Below are 27,014 nucleotides of genomic sequence, written 5' to 3'. Positions count from 1 at the left end.
CCATTGACGTGCCAGTCTTTTGCAAAAAGAATTTAGATTTCCAAGAAAAGTAACTGTGATATAAAGAAAAATGAAGAAGTTCTAACAGAAAAATCCCCAATGTCTGGTCGACGTTAGATTGTAACAGTCTCCATTCTATGGCTTCCAGGCCCTCTGTATGTACAATTGAAGTATAAAGTGCCACCACATCGATGGTGCACAGTAGTGTGGTTTCTCCAATGAGGTGGTTGACTGCTTGTAGTTTCAATAAACAGTCTGTCGTGTCTTTTAACTACGTGTCCCAAGACTGAACCAATGGTTGTAAATGGTGATCGATGAAGCGACCTACAGGTTCATGGATAGATCCACATCCTGCCACGATGGGTCTAAAAGGTGGATCAGTGGTGCTCTTATCTATCTTGGGTAGCATGTATATATGCGGTACTTGCGGTGTGTTGGTCCTGAGGTATTTACCAGTATTGATGTTAATGATGCCTGAGTTTTCTGCCTGGAAAATAATTGTATCCAGAATTTTACTAAATTCATTAGTGGGGTCCTGATCCATTTGTATGTATGTATCTAAGAGCACCACTGATCCACCTTTTAGACCCATCGTGGCAGGATGTGGATCTATCCATGAACCTGTAGGTCGCTTCATCGATCACCATTTACAACCATTGGTTCAGTTTCTGTTAGAACTTCTTCATTTTTCTTTATATCACAGTTACTTTTCTTGGAAATCTAAATTCTTTTTGCAAAAGACTGGCACGTCAATGGGATTTTCAGGGGCGCCTGCATACGCTAATACCTTCATGGCTCATTTTGAGCAACAGCATATTTTATCTGATAACAGGTGGACAACAAATTTAATTTTATTTCTACGATATATTGATGACATTTTGATAATCTGGCGTGGAACTAAGAGAGAGTTGGAAGAACGCATCAGAGAACTTAACGACTACAACCCAAGAATACAATTCACTCATAACATTCAGGAACAACAAATTCAATTCTTGGATATTGAAATCAACAAATCATCTGAAGGCATCTCAACTACGATTTACCGTAAACCCATGGATGTAAACAACGCCTTACACTACACAAGCGCTCATCCTAAAAATTTAAAAGATCACCTACCAACCTCACAACTCATAAGGATCAAACGGATATCATCTGAAGAAACCAACTGTAAAATTATGTTTGAAGAGCAGGTTGAAAAATACATCGCTCGAGGTTACCCGCCTGAAATATTGGAAACCTCAGTTCAAAAGGTGTCCACAATGGACAGGAGCACGTTACTGAAGAAGACGGAGAGATCACCTAATGATCGAATAGTGTTTGTGATGAAGCACTCTACACAATCACAAAGGATAAAACAGGTTCTTCGAAAGCGATGGGAAATGATAGCGAATGAACCGGATTTTGCCAACCTATTTAAGACTTTTCCTATCATAGCACACACAAGAGCGAAAAATATCAGAGAAATACTAAAGAATCCTCAACATCATCCAAAAGACCAGTATAAAGGGATGAGGAAATGCTATAATTGCGGCCAATGCAACAACACAATTGTGTGTAAAGAATTCATGCATCCTCACACGGGGAAAGCAATTCGCTTGAAACACAGTGGAGATTGTAACACCACAGGTGTGATTTATGCTATACAATGTCCATGTGGACTCACCTATGTGGGAAGAACTTCTCGTAAAGTTAAAACTCGAATCATCGAGCATAAGAGTACGATTCGCAATAGATCAACAACATCTTGTCTAGCATCACACTGGAATAGGTCCGACCACACAATACCTCAACTCAGATTCACCATTTTAGAAGTGGTAGAGAAACACAAGGGCGTAGATCATAATGTAGCCCTGGCACGCAGAGAGACATTCTGGATAAAGAGGTTGGGAACATTGACACCAGGTGGGCTTAATGACCAGTATGAGATGGTATGTTTCTTATAATGCTATATAATCTGCAACAGTGAATACAACGTTTGTCTAATGGGTCACTCGGTAGACCTTTTATCTCTAATTCTTGTACAGGATTGACAATGCATTCCTTCACTAATTTCACATTTGTTTTCATTTGGTATTAGCACGTTATATCATGTTTTTACTCCCGTTCACTTTTTTTATTTTTTATTTTTTCACCCTCACGTTTTTACGATCGTTCTATAGTCCCACCCTCACGTTTGCACGATTTTTCTTATTAAGCCTTAGTTGCACATAGTTTTCCTACAGGTACATGCGTTATTCACGTTGAGTCACTAGTCTGCGCGTTACGTCCTAATATTTAAGGCAACATCCCCCGTCCCGGATGTTTACACCGGAAGTGATTTGGGAGTCAGAGGTCGCGCTTCGTCAGAGAGAGAAGGTAGGCGCTCGCGCCTTTATGGTGTTTTGCACGAGTATTCCGGCAAATCCTTTAAGTGATTAGACTTCACCCTTCCCCTTCTGTTCCTTTAATACAGGACGCCTTGCCAAACGGTTCATTTTCAATCAAGGGAGAGTTTTGGTTAACCGCCGATAGCAGATTGCGGTAAGATAATTTATGAGCCGCCTTGATGGCTGATACTTTTCTCACAAGTTTGGCATTAATGGTAATGGTCTCATTGATATGTTTGTAGAGTTTGGCTTTTACAACAGCAGACGCCCCTCTAGATTTTCGTCATTACCCGACTTAGCATCTGGCAACTCAGTTGTAAGTAAGACTGTTTACCCTCCTATTTTCATCATACCTTATGGGAGCACCACTCTGAATGCCCTTATATTGTTCATACAGGTTTGGATTCTGATATTATCTCGCCATACCCGTGAATATGTTTCAAGGTTACTGACAGGTACAGCCCTGTAGTTGCAATACCTCACTGGGTTTAGCATGACCTATATAATATTCTTTGATTCACAAAGGAGTGGTTATTTTTCTTAACACGTTTCCGGCTTTATTCATACTTATGCACTTAATACACACGTGTCTCTTTTGAGTATTTCTCTTGCATGGTGCTATACATTCGCATGTTATAGAGGATTACACACGTTCCTTTAAATGGCACACTCCACTTAGGAATGATTGTTAATTCTATTTTTCATTGTATACGACCTTGTGTTCTACTGAAAAACATTTGTTTTTACTTAACCTTGCAGTGCCTTACTTCGGACTGATGTGCGTGATACTGATTCACAAAGTACAGATACAGATTTACAAGTGAAATTCCCCTGAAGAAGGGTCGATTTGACCCGAAATGCATTGGGAAATGTTATAATTTTGTTTGTTGCATCTTTTTGTACAGAGAATAATTTGATCACTGAATTGACATTATTTCTTTATGACCTCAAGTATGTAAATATTTCTGTTGATATGTTTTGGAATAATGGTTACTAAACAAGTCAAAAATGTGCCGAAAACAAAGTGACTGAAGCATTTTTTATAAAGTTTGGAATAAATTTCATTAGTGTACTAACTTACCTGAAACCTTAGGGACACTACGAGTGAGCTCCCGGTTCTAGACCTAGTTTACACTAGGCCTCTACATAGCTGTTTACATTCAGTTGTGGGCTCAACTGACCACTGGATAGCTCCCAATACAAACCTTTTACTAACACATAAAAAGTTGAAACATTTGGTAGCAAAAGGAGTGCAGGATAGACTCTTACATTGCAATTCTCAAGGGTTTACCATGTGTAAGAGATGAGTGATGCTGTTGGTCTGACTAGAGTTAAACAAGGATTTGAACAAATTGTGTGCTGGATGTGTTTGAGCGTATGATTCAATCTATTGGAGTTGCTATAAAGTCTGTGTAAATTTGAAGATTATCTTCACTTGTAGATTGCCTTATAACTAACACTGCTGGTGCACCATATGTATATTACAGCTCATCTTGGTTTTCCACCACGCTATAAAGGTACTCGGGTCAAGAAACTCCTCTTTGACTTCCAAAAGCCTTATAATGTATAGGTGGATTGCATTAGTCAATATATACAGACATTATTAGTCACCTTACAGTTACTCTACTAAAATAACCAATTTTTGTTGAGTTTTGATTTCGTAATGTCAGCTGCCAGGGCCAGAAGACAGAGTGTAATGCTAGCCACTCAACAGAATTAGGGGCATATTATCAAGGGGGTTTATCTCCGCTTTTTTGGCTTAAAAAGCCAAGAAAGCGGAGATAAAATTATCTCCCCATTACCTAGCTGTCGCTAACACCAGTTAGCGACAGCTAGTAGGAGATAGAGACCATCTTGGGCCCCGCTTTGCATGTCAGTGAAATTTATCCCTAATGACATGCAAAGTGGGCGTGCCAAGATGTTAGCGACTGGAAACAGTCACTAACATCGCTATCTCCTATTACCAACTTTTGGAGATATTCGTGCTAAGCGCGAATATCTCCAAAAGCTAACACCTGCCCCATAGCAGTTCTTAGCCATGTTATCCAATGGTAGGGGGATAACATGGCTAAGAGCATTAGCTCGGGAATGCATGAATATCGCTGACTTTTCAGCGATATTCATGCATTTCGGCCGATTTTTATCGCTTAGGAGATAAACCTTGATAATAGCAAGGTTCCTAAGCGATAAAAATCGCCGCAGAACGGCGATAAAAATATTGCCGCTAAGCCAACATAGCAATAATTATCGCTAGTTGTTGGTAATATGCCCCTTAGTTTCTTATACAAATAAAGGGAGAATTTAGGGGCATATTATCAACACAGGCGATAAAATTATCGCTGCTTTTATCGGCAGAAAACTGCCGCTAAAGCCGCTTTTGCGGCAGAAAACTGCCGCTAAAGCTGCTTTTGCGGCAGTTTTCTGCCGATAAAAGCAGAGATAATTTTATCGCCTGTGTTGATAATATGCCCCTTAGATTTTTACTCAAAATTCTTGTTAAGTTTTTTTTCAGAAGCTCACTTTCATTAAGCATAAAATATTTATGACAGTATGTTTCTTTAATGTACAAAAAGCAAGAATCTATCTATATCCTACTACACATTGCAACCTATTTCTGTTTTTTGAAGTGACTTACAATTATAATGCTTTACGTGTGTCTGCATCGGGCAACAAATTGCAATTGTGTTGCATTTATTTTCAGCATACCAACAACTAAATGATGTCTTAAATAAGGAGAGGTAAGACACCAAGAATTAAAATCACATTTGTAGTGAAGTTGATGGTGTTGGCTAGCATGTGCTATAAGGAACTTAGGGGTATATTATCAAGGGGTTTTATCTCCGCTTTTTTGGCTTTAAAAGCCAAGAAAGCGGAGATAAAATTATCTCCCTATTACCAAGCTGTCGCTAACACCAGTTAGCGACAGCTAATAGGAGAAAGCGACCATCTTGGGCCCCACTTTGCATGTCAGTGATATTTATCACTAATGATATGCAAAGTGGGCGTGCCAAGATGTTAGCGACTGGAAACAGTCGCTAACATCGCTATCTCCTATTACCAACTTTTGGAGATATTTGCGCTAAGCGTGAATATCTCCAAAAGCTAACACCTGCCCTGAGCAGTTCTTAGCCATGTTATCCAATGGGAGGTGGATAACATGGCTAAGAGCATTTGCTCGATAATGCATGAATATCGCGGACTTTTCAGCGATATTCATGCATTGCAGGCGTTTTTTATCGCATTTGCGATAAACCTTGCTAATAGCAAGGTTTATCTGCGATAAAAATCGCCGATGTGCGGCGATAATTTTTGTCTCTAAACAAGTTAGAGACAAAAATTATCGCTAGTTGTTGATAATATACCCCTTAGGGGCATATTATCAAGGGGGTTTATCTCCGCTTTTATGGCTTTAAAAGCCAAGAAAGCGGAGATAAAATTATCTCCCTATTACCTAGCTGTCACTAACACCAGTTAGCGACAGCTAGTAGGAGATAGCAACCATCTTGGGCCCCACTTTGCATGTCAGTGATATTTATCACTAATGACATGCAAAGTGGGCGTGCCAAGATGTTAGCGACTGGAAACAGTCGCTAACATCACTATCTCCTATTACCAACTTTTGGAGATATTCACGCTAAGCGCGAATATCTCCAAAAGCTAACACCTGCCCTGAGCAGTTCTTAGCCATGTTATCCAATGGGAGGTGGATAACATGGCTAAGAGCATTAGCTCGGTAATGCATGAATATCGCTGACTTTTCAGCGATATTCATGCATTGCGGCCGTTTTTTTCCGCATTTGCGATAAACCTTGGTAATACCAAGGTTTATCTGCAATAAAAATCGCCGCAGCTCAGCGGTAAATTTTTGGGGCATATTACCAAGCAATAGCGATAATTATCGCTATTGCTTGGTTAAAGACAAAAATGTACCGCTGAGCTGCGGCGATTTTGATCGCAGATTTATCGCAAATGCGAAAAATAAACGGCCGCAATGCATGAATATCGCTGAAAAGTTAGCGATATTCATGCATTACCGAGCTAATGCTCTTAGCCATGTTATCCACCTCCCATTGGATAACATGGCTAAGAACTGCTCAGGGCAGGTGTTAGCTTTTGGAGATATTCGCGCTTAGCGTGAATATCTCCAAAAGTTGGTAATAGGAGATAGCGATGTTAGCGACTGTTTCCAGTCGCTAACATCTTGGCACGCCCACTTTGCATGTCATTAGTGATAAATATCACTGACATGCAAAGTGGGGCCCAAGATGTTCGCTATCTCCTACTAGCTGTCGCTAACTGGTGTTAGCTACAGGTAGGTAATAGGGAGATAATTTTATCTCCGCTTTCTTGGCTTTTAAAGCCAAAAAAGCGGAGATAAACCCCCTTGATAATATGCCCCTTTGTCTTTAACCAAGCAATAGCGATAATTATCGCTATTGCTTGGTAATATGCCCCTTAGGGGAATATTAGCAAGAACCTCGTTAAAATTATCGCAGTTTTAGCGGCAGGAAACTGCCACTAAAACTGCGATAATGGGCTTTCTAATATGCGTTACAGAATTCCAATAGAAGCCCAGGTTAGATGTGCCCCAAAGTACCCTCTGTGATACTTAAAAAGGACATTGTAAGTCACATGAGAATTCCACTACCCTATAAAGGAAATGTGCCTCTGCTCATCTATATTATCTCAGAAACTCCTCAACCAGTTGCAATATGCTTATATCTTAGGGTATATAGGGCCTAATTTATGAGGCAGTGCGTAATTTTTACGCCGCCGGTGCGTCACTTTTTGTGACGCACCAGCAGCGTAAAAAATTTGCCTTCTTGCACCATATTCACAAAGTGACGCATCTAGGTAGATGTGTCACTTTGTAAACCTCTGCGCTACATTATACTTGCGCCAGGTATATTGTATGCAGGGAGGCGTTCTGACGCAAGAAAGGGTCATAGAAGTGACGCAGTGAAATCTATAAGATTTCACTGCGCCACTTCTAGCATGCAAATGCATCAATTTCCTTTGCCTGCCTCGCAGCAGGCGTAAGATTGACGCAGGCCCTTTCACATGGGGTTTGCCCCATGTGAAAGGACACATTGCTGGAGTTGCGTCACTTTTGTGACACAGTCCAGCAATGCGTCACTTTACAGATACGTCAGAAATACTAACGTATCTGTAACTCCTTACGCCATGATGCGTCATACTGTAAATATGACGCATCATTGGTGTTGCAAGGAGGGCGCAATGAAAAGTGACGCATCGCTGTTTTCACACAGCGATGCGTCACTTTTCATAAATGAGGCCCATGGTATCTAATCCCACATGTTCACCAAAAATCCCTTTTTTCAGATTTAAAAGTTATCTACATAATATGGAGTTATTGATAAACCCTTAAATGCACAATACTCATTTTACATCTTAGCACTAAACTCAGAACAAAAAATTTACATTATTTATTATTATTATTTATTTATTTATTTTTGAGTTTTCTATAGCACTGGCTCGACTTAAAAGTAACAGAGCGCTTTACATATTTAGAGAATAAGTTTACACAAGTACATGGTGAGAGGTAAAAAGGCAATGCATGAAATCATATACAGAAATATAGGAGAACAGAGTATTAAAGCATACACAGTGAGAGCATGATAATATAAATCAATAAAGTCATTGAGTGCTGGGGAGGAGGCGTAGGTTTGAGTTAGCGTGGTAAGGAATCCGACTGGAATTGTCTAGAAGAATTGGGTCTTTGGGAGGTGTAAGTAATTGCATGCTCTAGCTGTGGTACTTGGGGGCAGATTTACAAGAAACTGCGCCTGAGGGAAAAACGCTTGCACCACGATAGATGTGCCATATTTACAATACAGCGCACAATGGCGCAAGGATTGAAGTATGAGTCTGAAATTCTGATGCATCTGGTGACGGAAAAGTCACGCATTGCTGGAGTCGTGTCGCAAGAACGACACAACTCTAGCAATGCGTGTTGCGGCCTACTTATAATACACTGCGTCACTCCTTACGCCGGCTTCAAGCAGGCGTAATGTTTTGACGCAGTGGCGTCCTAAAAGCCACGCAGTGAAATCTTGTATATTTCACTACGTCACTTTTACTAGGCTTTCCTGCATGGGAACGCCCACCCTTTATACATTATACCTGACAAAGGTATCATTTCACGCAGGGCTTTACAAGGTGACACATCTCCGTAGATATGCCACGATGTAAAATTGCCTCATTTTTTACGATGCCATTGCGTAACAAAAGTGACTCACCAGCAGCACAAAAGTTTTGCAAGGGACTTGTAAATCTGCCCATTGGTAAGTAGTAGAGACTTGAGCTCTCATTTGAAGCAGGAGAAGGAAGGGTTGCAGCGTAGTACCTTAGGGAGTGAGTTCCAGATTTTGAGGGCCTTTTTGGAGAAGGAGCGTGTCTGGGATTAATTTATTTTTTCTTTTTAGTATAGTGGGTATGAGGAAGAGCGAGTTGGATCTTCTCAGAACCCGGCTTTTCCCTGCTTGTGATAGTTTAGATTTTAGATATTTGGGGGTTGTAGTATGGAAAGGGTGATACATGCAGTTGTGTAGATGCTCCTTCCTTCGATGGCGAGTCAAGTGAAACTTTTGAGAACTGGGGAGATGTGATTGAGGTCTTTGGTCCCTATGATGAGTCTGGAAGCCACATTGAGGATTGTGGTTAGGGGCTGGAGGTGGATTTCGGGAGTTTCGGTTAGGTTGGCATTGTGGTAGTCAAGTTTCGAGAGGGATAGTGAGTGAACCACAGTTTTAAGATGTTCACGTGGGATAAATGGTTTGATTTTTTTTTAGATGCTTTAGGTGTAGCATGCACCTTTCGCAGATTTTTGATGTGATCTTTCATTGATAGGTTTGCGTCTAGGGTGATACCTAGGGATTTCACAGATTTGGATAGTGCGATAGGGCTGTTCAGTGAATCCAAGTTTTTGAGCCACTCAGGGATGGGTAGGGGACTTTTAATTGGGGAGATGAGTATGAGTTCAGTCTTGTTAGGGTTTAGTTTCAGGTGATTTATCAGAAGTTAAGTTTGAATCTTGGTTAGTGTAGCATTAAGATGGTGTATGTCGCTGAGGGATTTTATTCTGTAGTAGGGTTTTGTGTCGTCGTCATATAGGTGATATTTGATACCAGCTTGGTTCGGGATCGCTATGAGGGGTTCCATGAAGAGATTGAATTGGGCTGGTGAGAGCATGGAACCTTGAGGTACTCTTTGAGCTACTGGTGCAGGGATCAAGAAACATATGTAAATTTGTATATGTTGGAAGCAATGTTGAAGATATGACGTGAACCATCTCAGGAAATTGCCACTGATACCATTGCGTTTCTGGAGGGTCTCCAGTACGGCCTGGAGTTGTACTGCATCCAATGCTGCTGAGAGGTCAAGTAGGATTAAAAGGCAGGAGTCCCCTTCATCCAGGGCCTTGTGTATGTTGTCTGTTATATTGAGTATAGCAGTTTCGGTGCTGCAGCCTTTCCTGAATCCTGATTGGAAGGTTTCCTGGAGGTTGAATTCTTCTATGTATTGATTAAGTCAAAGTAAGACACATTTCTCCAGTGTTTTGGCTTGGAAAGGGAGATTGGTGATGGGTCTGAGACTGTTAAGATCATTAGAGTTTACACCAGGTTTTTTAGTATGGGAGTGAATTGTCAGAGTTGGAGGGAGTCTGGTACAAGGCCTGATGATAGAGAGGCATTTATGAATTGGTCCAGAGTCAGATGATGATGTGGTTGAGTTTTGGAACAAAAGTTGAGGGCAGAGGGTCTGCGAAGTGGGATGTGGGTTTGAGTTTGGCAGTAATGTTTAACTTTTCATCTTCTGTCAAGAGTTTGAAATCCGACCAAGTAGAGTTATTCTGTGGTAGAGGGAGTTCGGTGTTGGTGGAGTCTTTAGGTTGGGTTGTGGAGGTAATCTCAAGGGACAGGGAGCAATCAGTTTTGGCTATTTTGTCAGTGAAGAAGTTAGCTATTGTTTGACAGTGTTCAGTGGTGGCTTTTGGTTCTTGTTGGGAGGTAAGCGTGGATTATGAATCCATTATAAATCTGCTCCCGTCATTTTCCTTATCCAGCTCAGATAGTCATCTGTGAGAAGAGTGTACACAGCGGGCTTCTTTTGGCCACAAATTCGAGGTCCAAATGATGTGATGCCTCGGAGTTCTCTGTTGCAGATCAATGGGCCGCCGGAGTCTCCCTAGGAAGAAAAATGTAAAGTGCTGAAGTAGGTAGAAAGGATTAGTAACATTAAGAAAGACTAGCTTTTTGTTACACCAATCATTTGTCAACATTTTGAATTGCTTGAGATGGACAATTACTCAACATAGTAAACTAGTTAGTTGCAGGAATCACCCAAAAGTTTGGAAATTCATCAAAAAGTAATAGCTTCAAATGCATCTCCTAGACTCCAAAGTTGCCATTGCACCTAATCCATTTCAGCCTGGGTGTATTTGTCCCAAATTGATTAGCAGGTTAATACCTTCAATAGAGAGCAAAGCATTGGACTGACAGCCAATGGATTTTGAAAACAGGACATGCAGGCTGAGTCCAGAGCACCACAAAATAGAAACCCCAAATCAAAGAAGAGTTGGCTCTGATATCGATCTCAATCTTTCAAGGGCATTGCTACCTCTAAGAAACCAGCACTACATCTTGTTATGAGTAGATGTGTGCTTGGCAGACTTTCATGATATGTCTGCCATGAATCCAGTGTAATAGGGACACCATTTTCTATTCAGTTGTTAAAAAACATTCCCAAATTTAAATGGTCTGACTTTTTTCTTTAAGGCAAGAGTGAAATAGTTGTACAACTTTGTGTGAGATGCCTCTGTTTGCCTTAGAAACAAAATCATGCAATGAAGCAACATCTTGGGTGCAACAATATCGAAGCTGGGAGCAGTGGCTCTTTGTTAAGCATATTTCATTTAGAGAATTAAGCTGTACCCTGAAATATAAGATTATTATGAAAGGAGTCAGAAGATAAAGTGCAAGTTGTGAACATTTACAAAATAGTGTGGGGCAGATTTTCAAGCCTATTGCAACTCTTTTGGCCGCTGTTGCATCAATTTTGTGAGGCAGCAGCATCGTAAAAAATGCAGCCAATTTACAATGTGATGCATCTAGGGAGATGCATCACGTTGTAAAGTCTTGCATCACATTATACCTGCGTCAGGTATAATGTATTCAGGGTGGGTGTTCCCACGCAGGAAAGCCTCGTAAAAGTGATGCAGTGAAATCTACAAGATTTCACTGCGCCACTTCTAGGATGCCACTCGTGAGGGGTTTGGCACAGTGGAACAATGCCTAAAATTTCAACTGTTGATCAGCAAATACACTGTTGTTAGACCGTGCTCCATCTGCCTGACCTTTATCAATCTCTCCTGCACCTACAAGGTGTAGTAAGGTCCAAATTGTGAGAGATCCTGACTAGTCTAGGGGTAGAAAGTGACTTGGTGCAGTTTATGAGAGCCTTGAATTAGGATTTGTCTGTCTCAGTCAGGTATAGCCCTTAAGCTTTAAACTGTGGAGAGCGGTGAGCCAGAGCTGTGTTCTTGCTCCACTGTTGTTTCCTTTATATATCAATGGCTTTGGCACTGCCCTGTCCAACAAAGTTTTAGACACTAGTATCAATTGCCAAGGTAAAGGTCCCAGTTTTATTGTATGAGGATGACACAGTTTTTCTCTCCAGAACCCCCAATGGTTTAAACACCTTATGTCATGTATTTATTACTTTCATGGGGTCATTTGGTCTTGCCACCAGCCAATCCAAAACTTGTGTAGTTGTATCGATTTTTTAAAAGGGCAATTCCCAAACCTCAGGGTTGACCAGACAATTTCCATGCTGCATTCTGCTGTTAAACTGTCAGGGAGGGTTGTTTTGGAGTACCTTTTAACCTGGATCAAGGAGTCGGACACGCTGTTGGAGGTGCAGTATGGGTTTCATGAAGGGTTCGGCACAGTGGAGCAATGCTTACATTTGCATCTGTTGATCAGCAAATACACTGTTGTTACGCAGTGCTCCATCTGCCTGGCTTTTATCGATCTCTCCTGCACTTTCAACAGTGTTGTAAGGTCCAAATTGTGAGAGATCCTGACTTGTCTAGGGGTAGACAGTGACCTGGTGCAGTTTTTGAGAGCCTTGCATCAGGATGTGTCTGTCTCAGTCAGGTATTGCCCTTAAGGTGAGTGAACTGAAAGCTTTAAACTGTGGAGAATGGTCAGCCAGAGCTGTGTTCTTGTTCCACTGTTGTTTCCTTTATATGTTAATGGCTTTGGCATTGCCCTGTCCAACAAAGTTTTAGACATTAGATCAATTGCCAAGGAAAAGGTCCCAGTTTTATTGTAGGAGGATGGCACAGTTTTTCTCTCCAGAACCCACAATGGTCTCAACACCATATTCCATGCATTTATTACTTTCATGGGGTCATTTGTTCTTGTCACCAGCCAATCCAAAACTTTAATTATGGCCTATAACCTCAGGCAACATAAGATGCATGGTATGTCGTTACAAGGTCACCCAATTGCCATATTCCAGGATTTTTCATAGTCAGTTGTTGTTTTCGATGCGTGGGGTAATTAGGAACCACATGCTGCTAAAGTGTGTGAGAAATGTGTAAGTTCAGGTGGGCATGTTTTTAACCTTGCTAATCACGCTGGAAGCAAAACTGGCTCAAATGCTGGAGGTCTTTAGAAGAAAATGTCTCCCAGTCCTCACTTATGGGTCATTTATCTGGGGATACTCTAACATAAATTCCCTCCAGGCTGAACAAATAGGGTGTTGAGGCGACAGCTGGGTGTTCCACCTGCGTTTTGATCTTTTATCACGCACCAGGAGCTTGGAGTGGACTATGAGGAAGATATTAAATTGAGCCCCCTACTTTTGTGGTGTTTGATTTGGGAGAATCCCCTTGCCTCATTTAACAGGGAGGTTGTAAAGGACTGTCTATCATGTGAGAAAGGCCTAAAAACGCCTTGGGCTTAACTACATCAAAACCAAACTGATGACATTGGGGAGGCCAGCCCTTTTTTTAAGCTGACCATCATGACTAAATCTAATATGGCCTGGGTGAAAACTACCTTCACGGCGAAGAGGTGCAGCCTCTTTGAAGAACATACATTTATTAAATTAACCATAAAGGAGTATTTTGATCTTCACAGCACAACAGCTTTGGGGCCTCATTTAAATTGAATTGATAATACTTAGGACTGAATGTTATTAACTTGTTTCAGGCTGGGCTTTTTGAGGTGGCACCTTGGTTTTCCGCTTAGTTAATTTGATTCAACCAAAATTCAGATTTGTCCATGTCAGGAGTCTTCTCCACAGAGTTTTTTCACTTTACCTTTTTTGGCAATTTTATATTGATTTTACAAAAAAGTTTTTAATTCTAAGAATCTGGAACCAAAGAATCAGAAGTCATGATGCAGCCCTGGTTTATCTTCAACAACTTGACTCCCCGTTTAAATATTTAAATATTTGCTCCAATTTAAAATGTGTTATCAACATAAGGAAAACAACTTTTAATATGTAGGGGAAACTTAATGACCATTGTTTTTCTTATCAAATGATGTTGTGTTGATACTGTGTATTTTATTATTTTGCTTAATTGATTATTTCCATATGTTATCTGGGAATTATTTAACCCCTTGTTGTTTATCACTTGCACTTTATTTGCTATTTCTGTAGCTGGAAGAAGGAAGCACCTTCTGCAACAGTGTTCTGTATTTTCTGATATTTTTATCTGTGTGCAAAGGGCTACTGTGAGTAGGTAATAACATGATTTTCATGTACTTTTATGGTTTCCTGGGTAACCAAAATAGTTTTCTTATACTTGAGTTGAGTTACCTATATGGAGTGTGTAGCACAAATTTCTTATGCTTCATCATCAAGCCCAACTAAGGTCATAGGTAACTGCCATAAATGGTGATGATCAGCTGCTCAGTATAATCTGATTCATCAACATTTCTGGTGGAGTTACCTCTAAGAAAGACTGCCAAGGATAGGGTAGATTTTCACGAGTAAGCATGACAATATATGTAGCACCTTGGAATACATTATTATAAGACTCCGCTAGTGGTAAAAATTCCATCACTAGACTAGCTTTTCCACTGGCAATGTGACATGGCATAGGATATAAAACCACCAAAATGTTGGATGAAAAGTCTACCAAGAAAAATCAAGATCAGAAATGTTTATGTCAGAAAACTACATGCCTGATTCACAAAGATAAATGTACACTTGTGTGAGTTTACTCTTTTTTGGCATGCACAAAAAAAGATTTTATAGAAATGTTACCACTGGGGAAATTCGGCAGTCAGGACAGAGAACTCTGCACATACTTTATTCAGGTTTTAAAAAAACCCCATAAAAGATACACGTTTGTACATTTCATGCATGTTAAGTCTAGGCCAAGCCAAATGTGTAATACAGTGTAGTCTCACAGTCCCTCACATATTGATTCCTAGCTGGATCCCAGGCGCCTATTTTTAGATTTGTTAAAATCAATTATAAAAATAAATGACATCACTTGTGAATAGTAGTACTGTACTTCCCGTTCAATTTTAAAACAACAGAATTCGAAGTCAACCATAAAGTTAGTAAAGTGTGAATGTATCAATCAATTTCTCCACTTTCGGGTAAAACAGTGCTTGTGGTTAGTGAAAACTGAAAACCTGTTCAATTTATGGACAATAAAGTGCAAAATCATTTCTAAGGATGATAAGGTGCAAATGCATCAATCACATTGTCCACATTCAGATATGGGAACAAGGGACTATATAAGACATACAATACTAAAATCAATAGTTAAAAGGGCATTAGTGTGTGAACATTTCTATCCCTTTCTCTTGCGTATTACATTTATGGCAAATAAGTATCTGCTAAGGCTAAAAACTATTTTCTGGGATGTATCTATTTTTAAAATTCTTAGCGCTCCTAAATATGACCTGATTCCCATGTTACAACAGAATAGTTTTTTCCATTGTTTCTGGGGAATAGTATACGCTGGGCCAAAAGTAATATATGGGGATCATTTTCTACAACATTCTGTGTACGTGAGGCGCAAATAGCCTCTCTGTCATCTGTATTGTTGCACAACCAATTAGATGTATTGGATTTAATCTGTAAAACATAAAAGCGGAACATCATGTACAGGGACTTTGCTTGTTGAGGTTGTATTTCATCCACATATACTTCAAATAGGGGACTGGTTTTATTGATAACAATTGCGTGGTGACCCTTCCTGCCTTTGAACTATAATGCATCGTATCCTGGGTGTACATCCAGTAGGTGTTTTTTAAGCTTCTTTTTGAAAAATGTGTTGATAAATAGGGATCATCCCAACAGCTGTTTAAACCTAGTTTATAAAACCAACTACGCCTATATCAGAGACATGGAAGTGTAACATTAGTCTAGTCTTAATATCTCGATTAACTCCTCTTAATAGTATTTGAGTTCTTGTATGGTCCAGAGACGGACCCAGAATAATAAGGGTCTTAATATGGCTTGGGGTTCGATTCGCCTGAGTTCTATGTCTTGGATAATAGGGATCATGGTTGTGCGTACTGGAAGCTGCAATAACATCCTTATGAATGTGTTCTCTTCCACGGTAAGCACAGTAAGCATATTCTGACTATTAACACCCCAAAGTTCTGCACCATAGAGGGTTGCTATTTGCGCCCTACATTTATAAACTTCCAAGGCAGGTGACACTGCTTTAGGCATACTTTTCTGTTGCTTTTCAGAATTGCGATGGAATTCTGAACCAAAATAGTCTAACATTTAGGCATGTGAGGTTTCCATGTCAATTTGGTATCAAGGGTAATACCCAGGTAATTAAAGTTGGGCACATATTCATTGTTTTGTTTTCCAACCAACCTGTTTACCATGAGGGGTATTCTTTTCTGTATTCAAAAACCATAGCACTTCTTTTCTGATGAACTACATTCAAGAAGTACTAGCAGAGGTTACACTGCCTTGAAACCCTTTCATGCTAGTAATTGGTAGTAACCTTTACACCATCTGTATGCTACCCAGTTTAGTTAGAAGGTCCGCCTCCTTATATTGTCCGACTACCTAAACACCTAATAAGCATCAGACTACTAAATGATCCATTCAACCATAAGAGTGTCCTTAACACAGTAACATACATACTAGCTTCCTCACTGATTGTGAGTAAGAGGAACGGAATAATTTAACAATGTAGTATTTACATCATACTACAATGGAGTCTTTAGACGCTGTCATAGTTGCAGTCTGAACTACCATAATATACGAGGGCATTTTACAATACATCACGCCTATGTAGGACACGCAACAGCTTTATTTGAAGATGCATGTCATGCATATATTGATAGTAGACCTTTATTCTATCAAATCTTGTCCACACAAAACATTAAGGGATCGAACTCCCGATGTTTGAAAGATAAAACTACAAATCCCACAAGTAAGACGTCATTTTGTAGTACGTTCCCCTCTCGCGAGATCACGCTGTGTACTATCCGTGAGTTTTCAAGTAATTTTGAAGAACAGGGCTTGTCAGAAGTTTCACCTTACTTGGTGAGCCTTACAGTTTCTCTTATGCTTTGTATAAACGTTCAGACAGAGCGCTCGATAACACGAACAACGAGCGCTCTGATTGGCCTTCAGGTAACATACATTTCCAACTGATATTGGAGGAGACGCCCTATAAGAGACATCCTTTGCTCCTCTCCCGTTGCCTCTCCCAACCTCAGGAATCGACCGAGGTAACAACGGAGAGGTAAGCAATGGTCTAATCTAAGGGTTTATTCTTCCAAAGACAGTGTTCTTAAGCAGACAGAGTAGGAAGAGAGATTTTCTCTGCTCATTTTTTAATTGCTAAGTCAGTAAGTTTGTGGGTGAGCCTAGGAGACAGAGGTTTGTGAGGAAGGGCTCTAAAGCTAAGACAGTTGCAAGGGACCCTAAATCTATGGAAAGGAGCAGTCTCTTTTTCCTTGTATTTGAGCAACCCTTTTTTCTACCTTTTTAGAGCGTGGCCTCCCTTACCCTGAGCTTGGTCCAGGCGAGGTGAGGTAATATCCCCTGTCATTATGGGTGAGTAAGGAACCTATGATGCCTTTTACAATTTATTACTTTTTTGATAAATATATAGAGTTATACCTAATGTACTTACACCATTTTGTATTTCATTGTAGGTGAACAAGACACCATTTGACATGGATTAATAGAAATACATATCCTTTATGTTTTTACTTTATCCACAGTTTATATGGTTTATATTTGTAGTTCGCACTAACAGTTGCAAAACAACCTTATTAGAACAGAGGCCCTGAAGAAAACCTTGGGAGGTAACCCCCTTTATGGCAGAAACATGTCGGCCCACAAGCAGATATTTGTTTACACTGCTTTTTTGCGCTGTTCTGGTTTTTAATCAGAAAAAGACTTACAGCCATTAAAGTATCTTTGCTGTTTGTTCTTTATTCTACTTTTAATCTTCATTTTTTGCACTGCACTTGATCCCATTTAGTGATCTCACGCATGGTCTACAAGTAATCGTGGGTTTGTTCCCAGTCCTACATGGTGGGCCTACAAGTTGTCTCAATGACTTAGAGACATTCTAGCCCAACCTTTGGATGACCAGATGATAACATTAGATCACTAACAAGACTTTGATGGGAATCCATCTCTGGACCTTGGCCTTCACCTACCTTTGCTAGTGGTTATATGCGTTGGGCTACTAACTCTGGGTAAGACTTACTGGTTATTTACCTTGTACCTCAGCTGCATCTAGTCTTACGAGTTTAGAGTGAGAAAGGGAGAATTGAAGCCCCTTTAGGGTGTGGTCACAAGCCACAAACCACCCCGCTGTGGTCATGAGCCGTGGTCACAGGCCACCGACGCAACACTTCACTGAGGAACAAGGAACATTGATATGAGATGTCAAAGATCATATTTGAGGTGGCACTTTTATTTTGTTAAATCACCTGCATATCAATGAGTGCATATTAGTTCATGTAACTAAGGAAAACCATTATGAAAATCTGACTTCATTCTGTCAGGCATAAATGCTAGATGACAAATGCTCAAACTTTTATACGGCAAGCTGGAATAAGGATCTACTAAAAAACATGTTTAAATCAATTAGGGATTCAAAAAGGCACAGAATACATTCTATGAAAATATGGCGCCTAAAAATGTGCTTTTCTGAAGAGAATTATCCATGCAAGTTTAACATTCTAAAGAGACCCAAGGTGCAAAAGGACTGGAATATTTTAAAAGGCACAATTGAAATTAGTTAGAGAATACAGAACACATTCTATAAAATCCATTCCCTAGAGACTGCCTAACTAGGGAGGCTAGCCATACAAGACATAATCACTTAGGGAAACCTAAAATGGAAGGAATTGGGTGTAGATGGAAGATACAGAGTATAGTCAGAGATCTAAAAGGCAGAAATGTTATCTAGCTTGGGAGTTTTACCACCTGAGAGAGAGGCGTTGATGTCCCAAGTCAGATATACGGCTATCCGGAGAACTCACGCTCATGCCAAGCACTTGCAGAAGAGTTCTGACTTCAAATTTGACGGTTGGGTCTGATATACCTGAACATACGGAACCAGGGTTCTATGGTGATGCACTTGCTTACGCACTTTCGGTGCAGGTGGCTTAACCGCATGTGTCCTAGGACATCGGAAAGGGTTAGGTGTCCCCATGGTTGGTTGGCCATGTTTGACCACAAGATATAAACAAAGAACATCTTGTCACGTACATATCTCTAAAAATATATGTGAGAGCGGAACTTACGACAGGTGCTGAGGTGCTGTGGCTTTTATTTTGTGCAAGCTATCTTTCAAAACAATATTTCTGCAAGAATCCAAGATGTGCCAACTTGTACTGGCTGGGTCTGTGTACGTGTGTGTGTGGGGGGTGTCTTGCAATGGGGCTTGTGAAAGGCTACTGTACTTTCCAGGTTTGCTCGAGTTGCCTCGCTGTGTTCAGCACATCAGAAATGCACGTTTAAAACTTATTTAGGCCCAGTGGATTTTGATAACATAAGGCGGTGGCCTTTGGCCTGGGCCTACAAACCCGGGATTCAGGGGATCCGTGGGATTTCATTTGCTGATTGTATATGATATATAATTGTATATTCTGTAGCACAGAACTGTCCGCGGACTCTTTTTGCAGTGGTGAAGAAGCTAACGGGAGCAGACACGGTACCTTCTCCTCCGGCTTTGGATAAACCACAGTGTGATGCCATCGCAGATTTCTTTATCTCTAAGGTGGAGCGTATTCATGAATCCTTGATTACTCCTCCGCCATCTGCTGATTCCCTACCGGCGGCTACTTTTGTAAATGTAAATGTGTTTCGATTTATATAGCGCACTAATCACCCAGGGGTCTCAAGGCGCTTGCTTAGGGAACCCGTCCTGGTATTACCCTGTGAGATACCCCGGCAGGGTATTCACAAGGTGAAAGCCAGGCATCCCGCCGCGAGGGGCCATAGTGGAGATTAAGCAAGCTATTGCCCAGAGTCGCAGAGTGTGCCCCCGTGAGTCGAGTAGGCACCGGAGCGAGAATTGTCGAGTCCGTGGAATTTTTGAGCCCGAGACCCGCCGAGGCGGGGAATCGAACCCTGGTCCACGGCTGATCTCAGCTTCCGGGTCTGCCGCCTCTAACCACTGAGCCACGCTTCTCCACTTTTAGCAGTCCTCTTCCCCTTCCCTCAATGCACATCTACGACTGGCTATTGTTTGATGACATCACTTTCTCATCGTGCTTGAACAGTATCAGGTCAGGCTCCCCCTGGGACCCTGTTCCTATGAAAATCCTAAAACTGATGGACCTCGCGCCACGGAGAGTCCTAATGAGACTTCTGAATAGATCTCTTACAGAGTCTAGGGTGGCACAGGAGTGGAAGCATGCCATGGTCGTTCCCTTGCTGAAAAAGACCGGCGCGGACATCACTAACTTATCCAATTTCAGGCCCATATCCCTGCTGCCTGCATGTTCTAAAATCTTGGAACGACATGTGAACACTCAGCTTAATTCGTTTGTCGAGAACGCGGGATATCTACATCCGCCCCAATCTGGGTTTCGCGCACATTACTCCACTGAATCCGCACTCCTCGGGGTGACGGAGAGGCTTCGGCACGGTATCGATCGCGGGGAGACCTTTGCACTCATCCTTTTGGATTTGAGTGCAGCGTTCGATACCGTGTCTCATTCCATTCTTCTTGATTCTCTCCGCTCCCTTGGTGTTGCTGGATCTGCACTGGCCTGGATTGCCTCCTTTCTAAGTGAGCGCACCTTTAAGGTGTTTTCGACAGAAGATGAATCTGCTGTCTATTCATCGGCATTTGGCGTCCCCCAGGGGTCGATTCTCAGCCCTCTGCTGTTTAACATCTATGTCAGACCCCTTGCTACCATCGTGGAGGACGCCGGTTTGACAATCGATTCGTATGCCGACGACACGCAGATCGTGTTCTCTCTCTCCAGCAGTGAGGGCCATGAGGTCTCTGCCTTGAAATCTGGCCTGTCACGCGTTGCTACTTGGATGCATGACCATCTGCTCAAGCTCAACGGTGACAAGACCGAGGTTGTTATTTTGGGCAAGAATAAAGATCTGTGGGGCCCTCGGCATTGGCCCTGTGATGTGGGTCCTTTGCCGAATCCAGCCCCCGTAGCCCGCAACCTCGGCTTCCTCATCGACGATAGGCTCTCTGAGACAGCAGGTAACAAGGGTCGCTGCAATCTGTTTTTCCACCTTAAGTTGGTTGCAGAAGATCCTATGGATGCTACCTTGCTCTACTCAGAGAACTGTCGTCCAGGCTCTTGTGATCTCCCGCATCGACTATGGGAATGTGCTTTATCTTGGGGCCGATAAGGCCACTATAAATAAGCTTCAGGTGGTGCAAAACTCGTCAGCTCGTTTATTGTGCAATGTACCCCGGAGATCTTCCGCAGTTCAGGCTCTGCGTGACCTTCATTGGCTTAAGGTCCCGAACCGTGTAAAATCTAAAACCTTATGCCTTCTCTTTAAAATCAGGCAGGGTTCTGCTCCTAAATACCTGCAGAACCTGGTTCAAGTCTATAAACCTGGTCGCACTTTAAGATCTTCCACTAGTGGCGATTTCTCTGTTCCCAGAATTAAACTGGCCAAAATGGGTGGCCGCTCGTTTTCTTATCTTGGCCCAAAGATGTGGAATGCTCTTCCGCCGGCCTTGAAAGCCGAGACTGATCTCCTCTCTTTTCGTAAAAAACTGAAGACCCTTCTGTTCAATTAATCCCTCTGCAGTGTTTGTTCTGTTTTGGGCCTTTTGCTTGTTTTTCTTTCTTTTATCTATCCCTGGCGCCGGGAAACCCATTGAGGGTAGCTGCGCGCAATATAAGTTCAAATAAATAAATAAAATAAATATGGCGAAAATTGGTCATTTTAGCATATTTTCAGATTTTGTCAAGTAGGGCTCACATCAGACCTTCATCCTACCAAGGTCGATAAAAATGCCCTTTCTGTGTTTAAATGGTAGAATGTGACCCTCTATCAAGAGTACATATTTGACTCTTGTTTCTCTTATCTTAGACCCCCAGGTTTCTTTGTATCTTACAGTATTGCAATTTTGTCTAACATTTTTAAAATCAGTGGGGATTCGTGTTGGGAGCTCATTAAACGAAACCAATTGCCCACTCCAGTCAGCTTAGAACTATACAGTGCAGTAGCAATTTTTCCAGGAGGGGTGTTGAATATAAGATTATATTTTTCAAAAAATGAATAATTTGAATAAATTCAAAAAAAGGTTTGTTGTTCCCAGATCCTCTGGCCTGCACTTCCCCAAACCGGAATCATTCCATGTTTTCAACTGAGCAGAATGAATATGTAAGCCTAAATCTCTACACTCAGTTAATTTTAAAGAAAAAAAACCCCGAAAATTCCTTTTGTTTAAAAAGAGTACAAAGTCCATATGGAAAATCCACTAACGTTTTATACCTTGTTTTCTTTGGGAGTTTGGATGTCTTTAAAAATGTGGGAAGTTGTGTTCCAGCTTCTTGAATCATTTTATAAATAAAAAAATATCGACCAGCTTCTGTTTGGATAATAACCATGCAACATAATCAAAAAATGAAGATTCATAATATGAATGCATATTTGGAAGTGTAAAGCCACCTAACTGAGTATCTAGTTGCAAGATCGGGAACTTGACTCTAGCTGCCATATTATTCCAAATAAATGACCTAATCATAGAGTGAATCCCTTTAAAAAAACTAGCATTCACCTTAATCGGAATGTTGGAAAAAAGGAATATCAAAAGAGGTAGAATAGACATCTCAATTAGTGCACTATTAGGGTTAGCGGACGATTAGTCCATTTATCAAGCAGTTTCTGCATCTTAATTCTGGTGACTTTGTAATTCAACTTAATAACTGACCATATTGTCCTGTGACATAAATCCCCAAATACCGTATAGGATCAGTTTTTAATGCCTGCTGTTTCAAATCATCTGGCAGAAATTCAGACCCGGTATTTAAACTTAAAATTTCAGTCTTACTTGGATTAATTTTATATCCCCCTATTTGTTCGAATTTCCTAAATTCTGCCATTGTAGAAAGCAGATTAGACGTTTCAGGAGACAGATACATAATTGCGTCATCAGCAAAAAGTTTTAATTTCACCATTCCGTCTATCGGAGCTGTAATATTCGTATTAGCTCGCATTTTCATTGCGAGAGGCTCGATAAAGAAAGTAAATAGGAGAGGTGATAAGGGACAACCTTGCCTAGGGTAACGATTTATATCAATTAACCTTGTCTGGGTCCCATTAACTATTATCTCAGCCTGCGCCTCATGATAAATGTTTTGAAGCATGGTGATTACCGAAGACAGATTCCCAAACCTAGAAAGTGTATAAAATAAAGTATCCCAATTAACTAAATCAAAAGCTTTCTCTGCATCTACCATTATAATGCAGGCAGGTGTCCTGTTAATATTAAAATAAACCAGAGCTTGAATCAGAAAGCGAGTATTTGTTGTCATCATACGACCCGGTATAAACCCCGTTTGATCATAGTGAATTACTTCCTTGGATGCAAAAACAAAGCGCTGGGCCCAGATCTTCATACAAATTTCATAATCAGCATTTAATAAGCTAATCGGTCGAAATGAGTTGAGACTATTAGATAGTTTACCCTTTTTTTACAAAACTTATTACTATCGCCCTTTTAAATTCGAAGATACCTCCCCATCCGTTTTTATATTATCAAATAATTTTTTCAGAAATGGTGTCAACTCCTTCACAAACGTTCTATAAAATTTTATGGGAATTTCGTCTTCGCCACAAGCTTTTGCTCCAGCCAAACTCCTAATAACTACCGATATCTCAGCCTCTGTAATATCCTTCTGAATCTGCGTAGCTGAACCCTGTGATATAGTTGGTAATTGAAGTGAATCAAAATATTCATGGATCATATCCGAATTAACGGAATATTTCATAGTATATACTTGTCGACAGTGGTCAAGAAAAACGTGCGCAATGTCAGCTCTGTCAGTAACTATAGCATAAGTTTTAGGATCAATTATTTCTACAATAAAGGCGGAGTCTTGACGAGCCCTGGTTGACCAAGCTAACATCTTTCCGACCATTTGGTTTTCTTCATATACTTTCTGCATATAAGTATGGGAACTATTTATCTCCTCTAACACAAACAAATCTCTACATGCCTTCCTGGCCTGTTCCAGCTGACCCCGTGATGCAGAACCCACGATTTTAGAAGCATTATAATGGTGCTCAGTTACTCATGCTCACAAGGGGTTTTGCTCAAGAGAATTTTTAGTTTCTCTGCCAGGATACCGTGTATTTCCAAATAGGGATCCAGCACGTGGCAATATTTGTGAATGGCGATAAAACATCTGCCAAGGTGTTGTAGAGCTTTGTCATGGCTTCAGGATTTCCAATAATGGAAGGCCATTTTAGTGCTCTACGATTATTACTGATCATTGGGTTTAGGAGAGAATTTCTCTGAGTAGAGCTTTTTCCCAGAATCCAAGATTCAAAAAGTCCCTCCATTGACAAGCACAAAAGAAGATGGTTACTGTCCACTTTTGGCTCTACTTTTAAGTCGATTAGATTATACCATAGGCTAATACTCGCTAATATATAGTCGATTTTGCTCTCGGTGGTGCCTCTTTTGAATGAGTATGCACTCGGGCTGTCTGACGACAGCCTACCATTGCAGGCCTTCAGTCCTTGCCCTGAGACTAATTGAACCAGTTGCATTACTGCCATTGTGCATGGTAAAAGAGGTCCAGCTTCCAATGGTGGACTACCTCTAGCCATATACTGTTCTTCTAGGAGGGTTTCTAGGCCTGTGCCAGGCTCAAACTTGCAGTTAAAGTCCCTGCCTATTATTACTGATGCCCTAGGTTCTCTAGTGCTTAAAAAGTTATCCAATATCTCAAATACTGGTGATTCTGTACTAGCTGCTCTTGGTCTGCTATAGAAATTTGGCAAAAAGACATCACCTTTGTTTTGTGTTTTTATTTTTACCCCTAGGATATCTGGGGAGGGAAATTCAAGTTGGCTAATTTCTATCTTTAGGGAGATTTGAGCCCTTATGACTAGGCCTCATGATGGTCTACCTCTTATTGAGGCAACAGCATTAGTACTAAATGTCCTATAGCCCAACTTCTGGGGCGAATCCAAAGCCCATGTTTCTTGTAAAAGACACAGCTCATATCGATTCATGTTCTCTAGTCATTCCAGATCAATTAATTTTAGTTTCAGTCCCGCTATATTCCATGATACTAAATATTTCAGGGTTTGTGCGAGTTCCTTTCTGCCATTCGGGGAACTGTGTTGTACCACAGTTGCTTCGATAATCTCGTCACTCTCTCTAGGGCTTCCCTGATGTTCTTGATAAGAACAATCTAATAATGGCTTTCCTGTAGCTATTCCTTTTAACTGGCGTGAAATGGCCCAGTACAATGCATGGACACAGTTACCTGTATTCCTAGTCAATCAAATGTCTCGAGATCGTTTTGGGTACAGTTGGTTTTTAATTTATGTCCAGCGTTTGCAAGTATTTTTTGATTCACTCTTATCTCAGTTCTAGGTGTGTTTAACTTGAACTACACCACAGAGTTGAATATTAATGGTGCCCTTAGGCCCAATGCTACCAAACCATCTACTAGACTTTTATATTTGATGAAAAGGAGTATGGGGTAGAAGTGTTCCTGCTAGCTTGTCAGATGTTCCTCTTTCATAATTTCAGAACATATTGCTCATGCTTGGATCTTATCCAGTGAAGTCTACCAAGGAAAATCGAGAGCAGGAATTTTTATATCAGAAAACTACAGGCTTTATTCACAAAGACAAATGTCCACTTTTTGTGTGAGTTTACTCTTTTGTGGCATTCACAAAAAATTAATAGAACTTTTACCACTTGGGGGACTCCGCAGTTGGGACAGAGAACTCTGCTCTTAAAAAAATAGGCCTGCCTTCTATATTTATGTGCAGGGTCCTCCCCTCCCCCCGACTTCGGAGTTGCCTCAGTTGCAAAGTTATTAGTGAATCGTAGCCTTATTTGAACCAAGGTGGATGGTTTGGTTGTCTAGCAGGCACGCCAAATGTCATGACGTTTGCCACTGTGCCTGAGAAACTTCCGCACTGGTGCTGAGGATCTCTATGCTGTGAAGGAGACACTGCTATCAACAGCCCTGAAGGTTTGGGGAGCAGGTCCCATGGTTAAAGTATCTGCTCTGCAAACTTTTTTGCTCAGAAAAGACTAACTCTAGAAGAGTGTGTGCAGTAGCGACACAATATGGCCACCTAACCGGGACCCTCTGGATACCTTGGAGCTTCCTGGCGGAGGGAGATTGAACCTGTCTGGCCATGTCGATGTTTGGAGTTCGGCGATGGATTTGGGGCAAGTACTAAGTGACAACGGCATAGATTCATCAAGCAAAAATCCGCTCGCATTTGGACCGGTATTTTTGCATTTGGGATGCATCATCCCAAATGCAAAAATCGCAATTAAAGAAATCTCAAAATTGCGATTACTTAAATTGCTATTGCATTTAAAGAATCTCAAATTGAGATTCCTTAAATGCAATGCATTAAAGTTTAACAATAGCGATTTCGCTAATAGGGCTGGCAAATTACCATGAAGTTGAACTTCATGGTAATTTGCAAAAACTTTGAAAAATGCACTAAAGTGCATTTTTCAAAGTTTCATGTTGCACAAGCACATCCCCTAAGGGCATGTGTGTGCGCAACATATGTGCACAGATCAATTTCAGAGGTGCAACAGGGTGTCCTTTGGACACCCATGCACCCTTGAAATCGCATTATCAATTTGCGATTCGCTAATTGCGATTTGCAAATTGAGAATGTCTTCTCATTCATTCCTATGGGCCTCTAGGCCCATAGGAATGAATGGGGAGGTATTCCTTAATTGCGAGTCGCAATTAAGGAATTTTAAGAAATCGCTATTTTTTTAGTGATTTCATGCATTGCATTTTGCTATTCCTTAATATCGAATCGTTATTTTTTGCTATTAAGGAATAGCAAAATGGGTTCTTGATGAATCTGGGGGAATGTGTTCTACTTTTTAAAGATCTGAAGCCTCTGTATAGCTACCATATAAATCATCTCAGGAGTCTAAGATTGTTA

The 27,014-nt window shown here is 40.9% G+C and overlaps 1 protein-coding gene across 2 annotated transcripts in view; it reads right to left on the bottom strand.

Annotated features, from left to right (window-relative positions):
* Positions 1-7,809: 7,809 nt before the first annotated feature.
* The window catches only part of LOC144818042 (granzyme A-like), a 150,695-nt gene continuing 131,490 nt past the window's right edge, over positions 7,810-27,014 (bottom strand). Inside the window, exon 5 of one of the 2 annotated variants that reach the window (XM_078675078.1) lies at positions 7,810-10,574. In XM_078675078.1, coding sequence (XP_078531204.1) covers positions 10,419-10,574 — 156 coding nt within the window. In that variant the 3' untranslated portion in view covers positions 7,810-10,418. The remainder of the gene's footprint in view (positions 10,575-27,014) is intronic. The other variant, XM_078675080.1, reaches the window with a different exon arrangement.

Source organism: Lissotriton helveticus, chromosome 2_1 (assembly GCF_964261635.1).
Source record: "Lissotriton helveticus chromosome 2_1, aLisHel1.1, whole genome shotgun sequence".
NCBI classification, from domain to species: Eukaryota; Metazoa; Chordata; class Amphibia; order Caudata; family Salamandridae; genus Lissotriton; species Lissotriton helveticus.
Note: the sequence above shows the minus strand (reverse complement) of the source record. Positions and strands in the feature narration are given on the sequence as shown.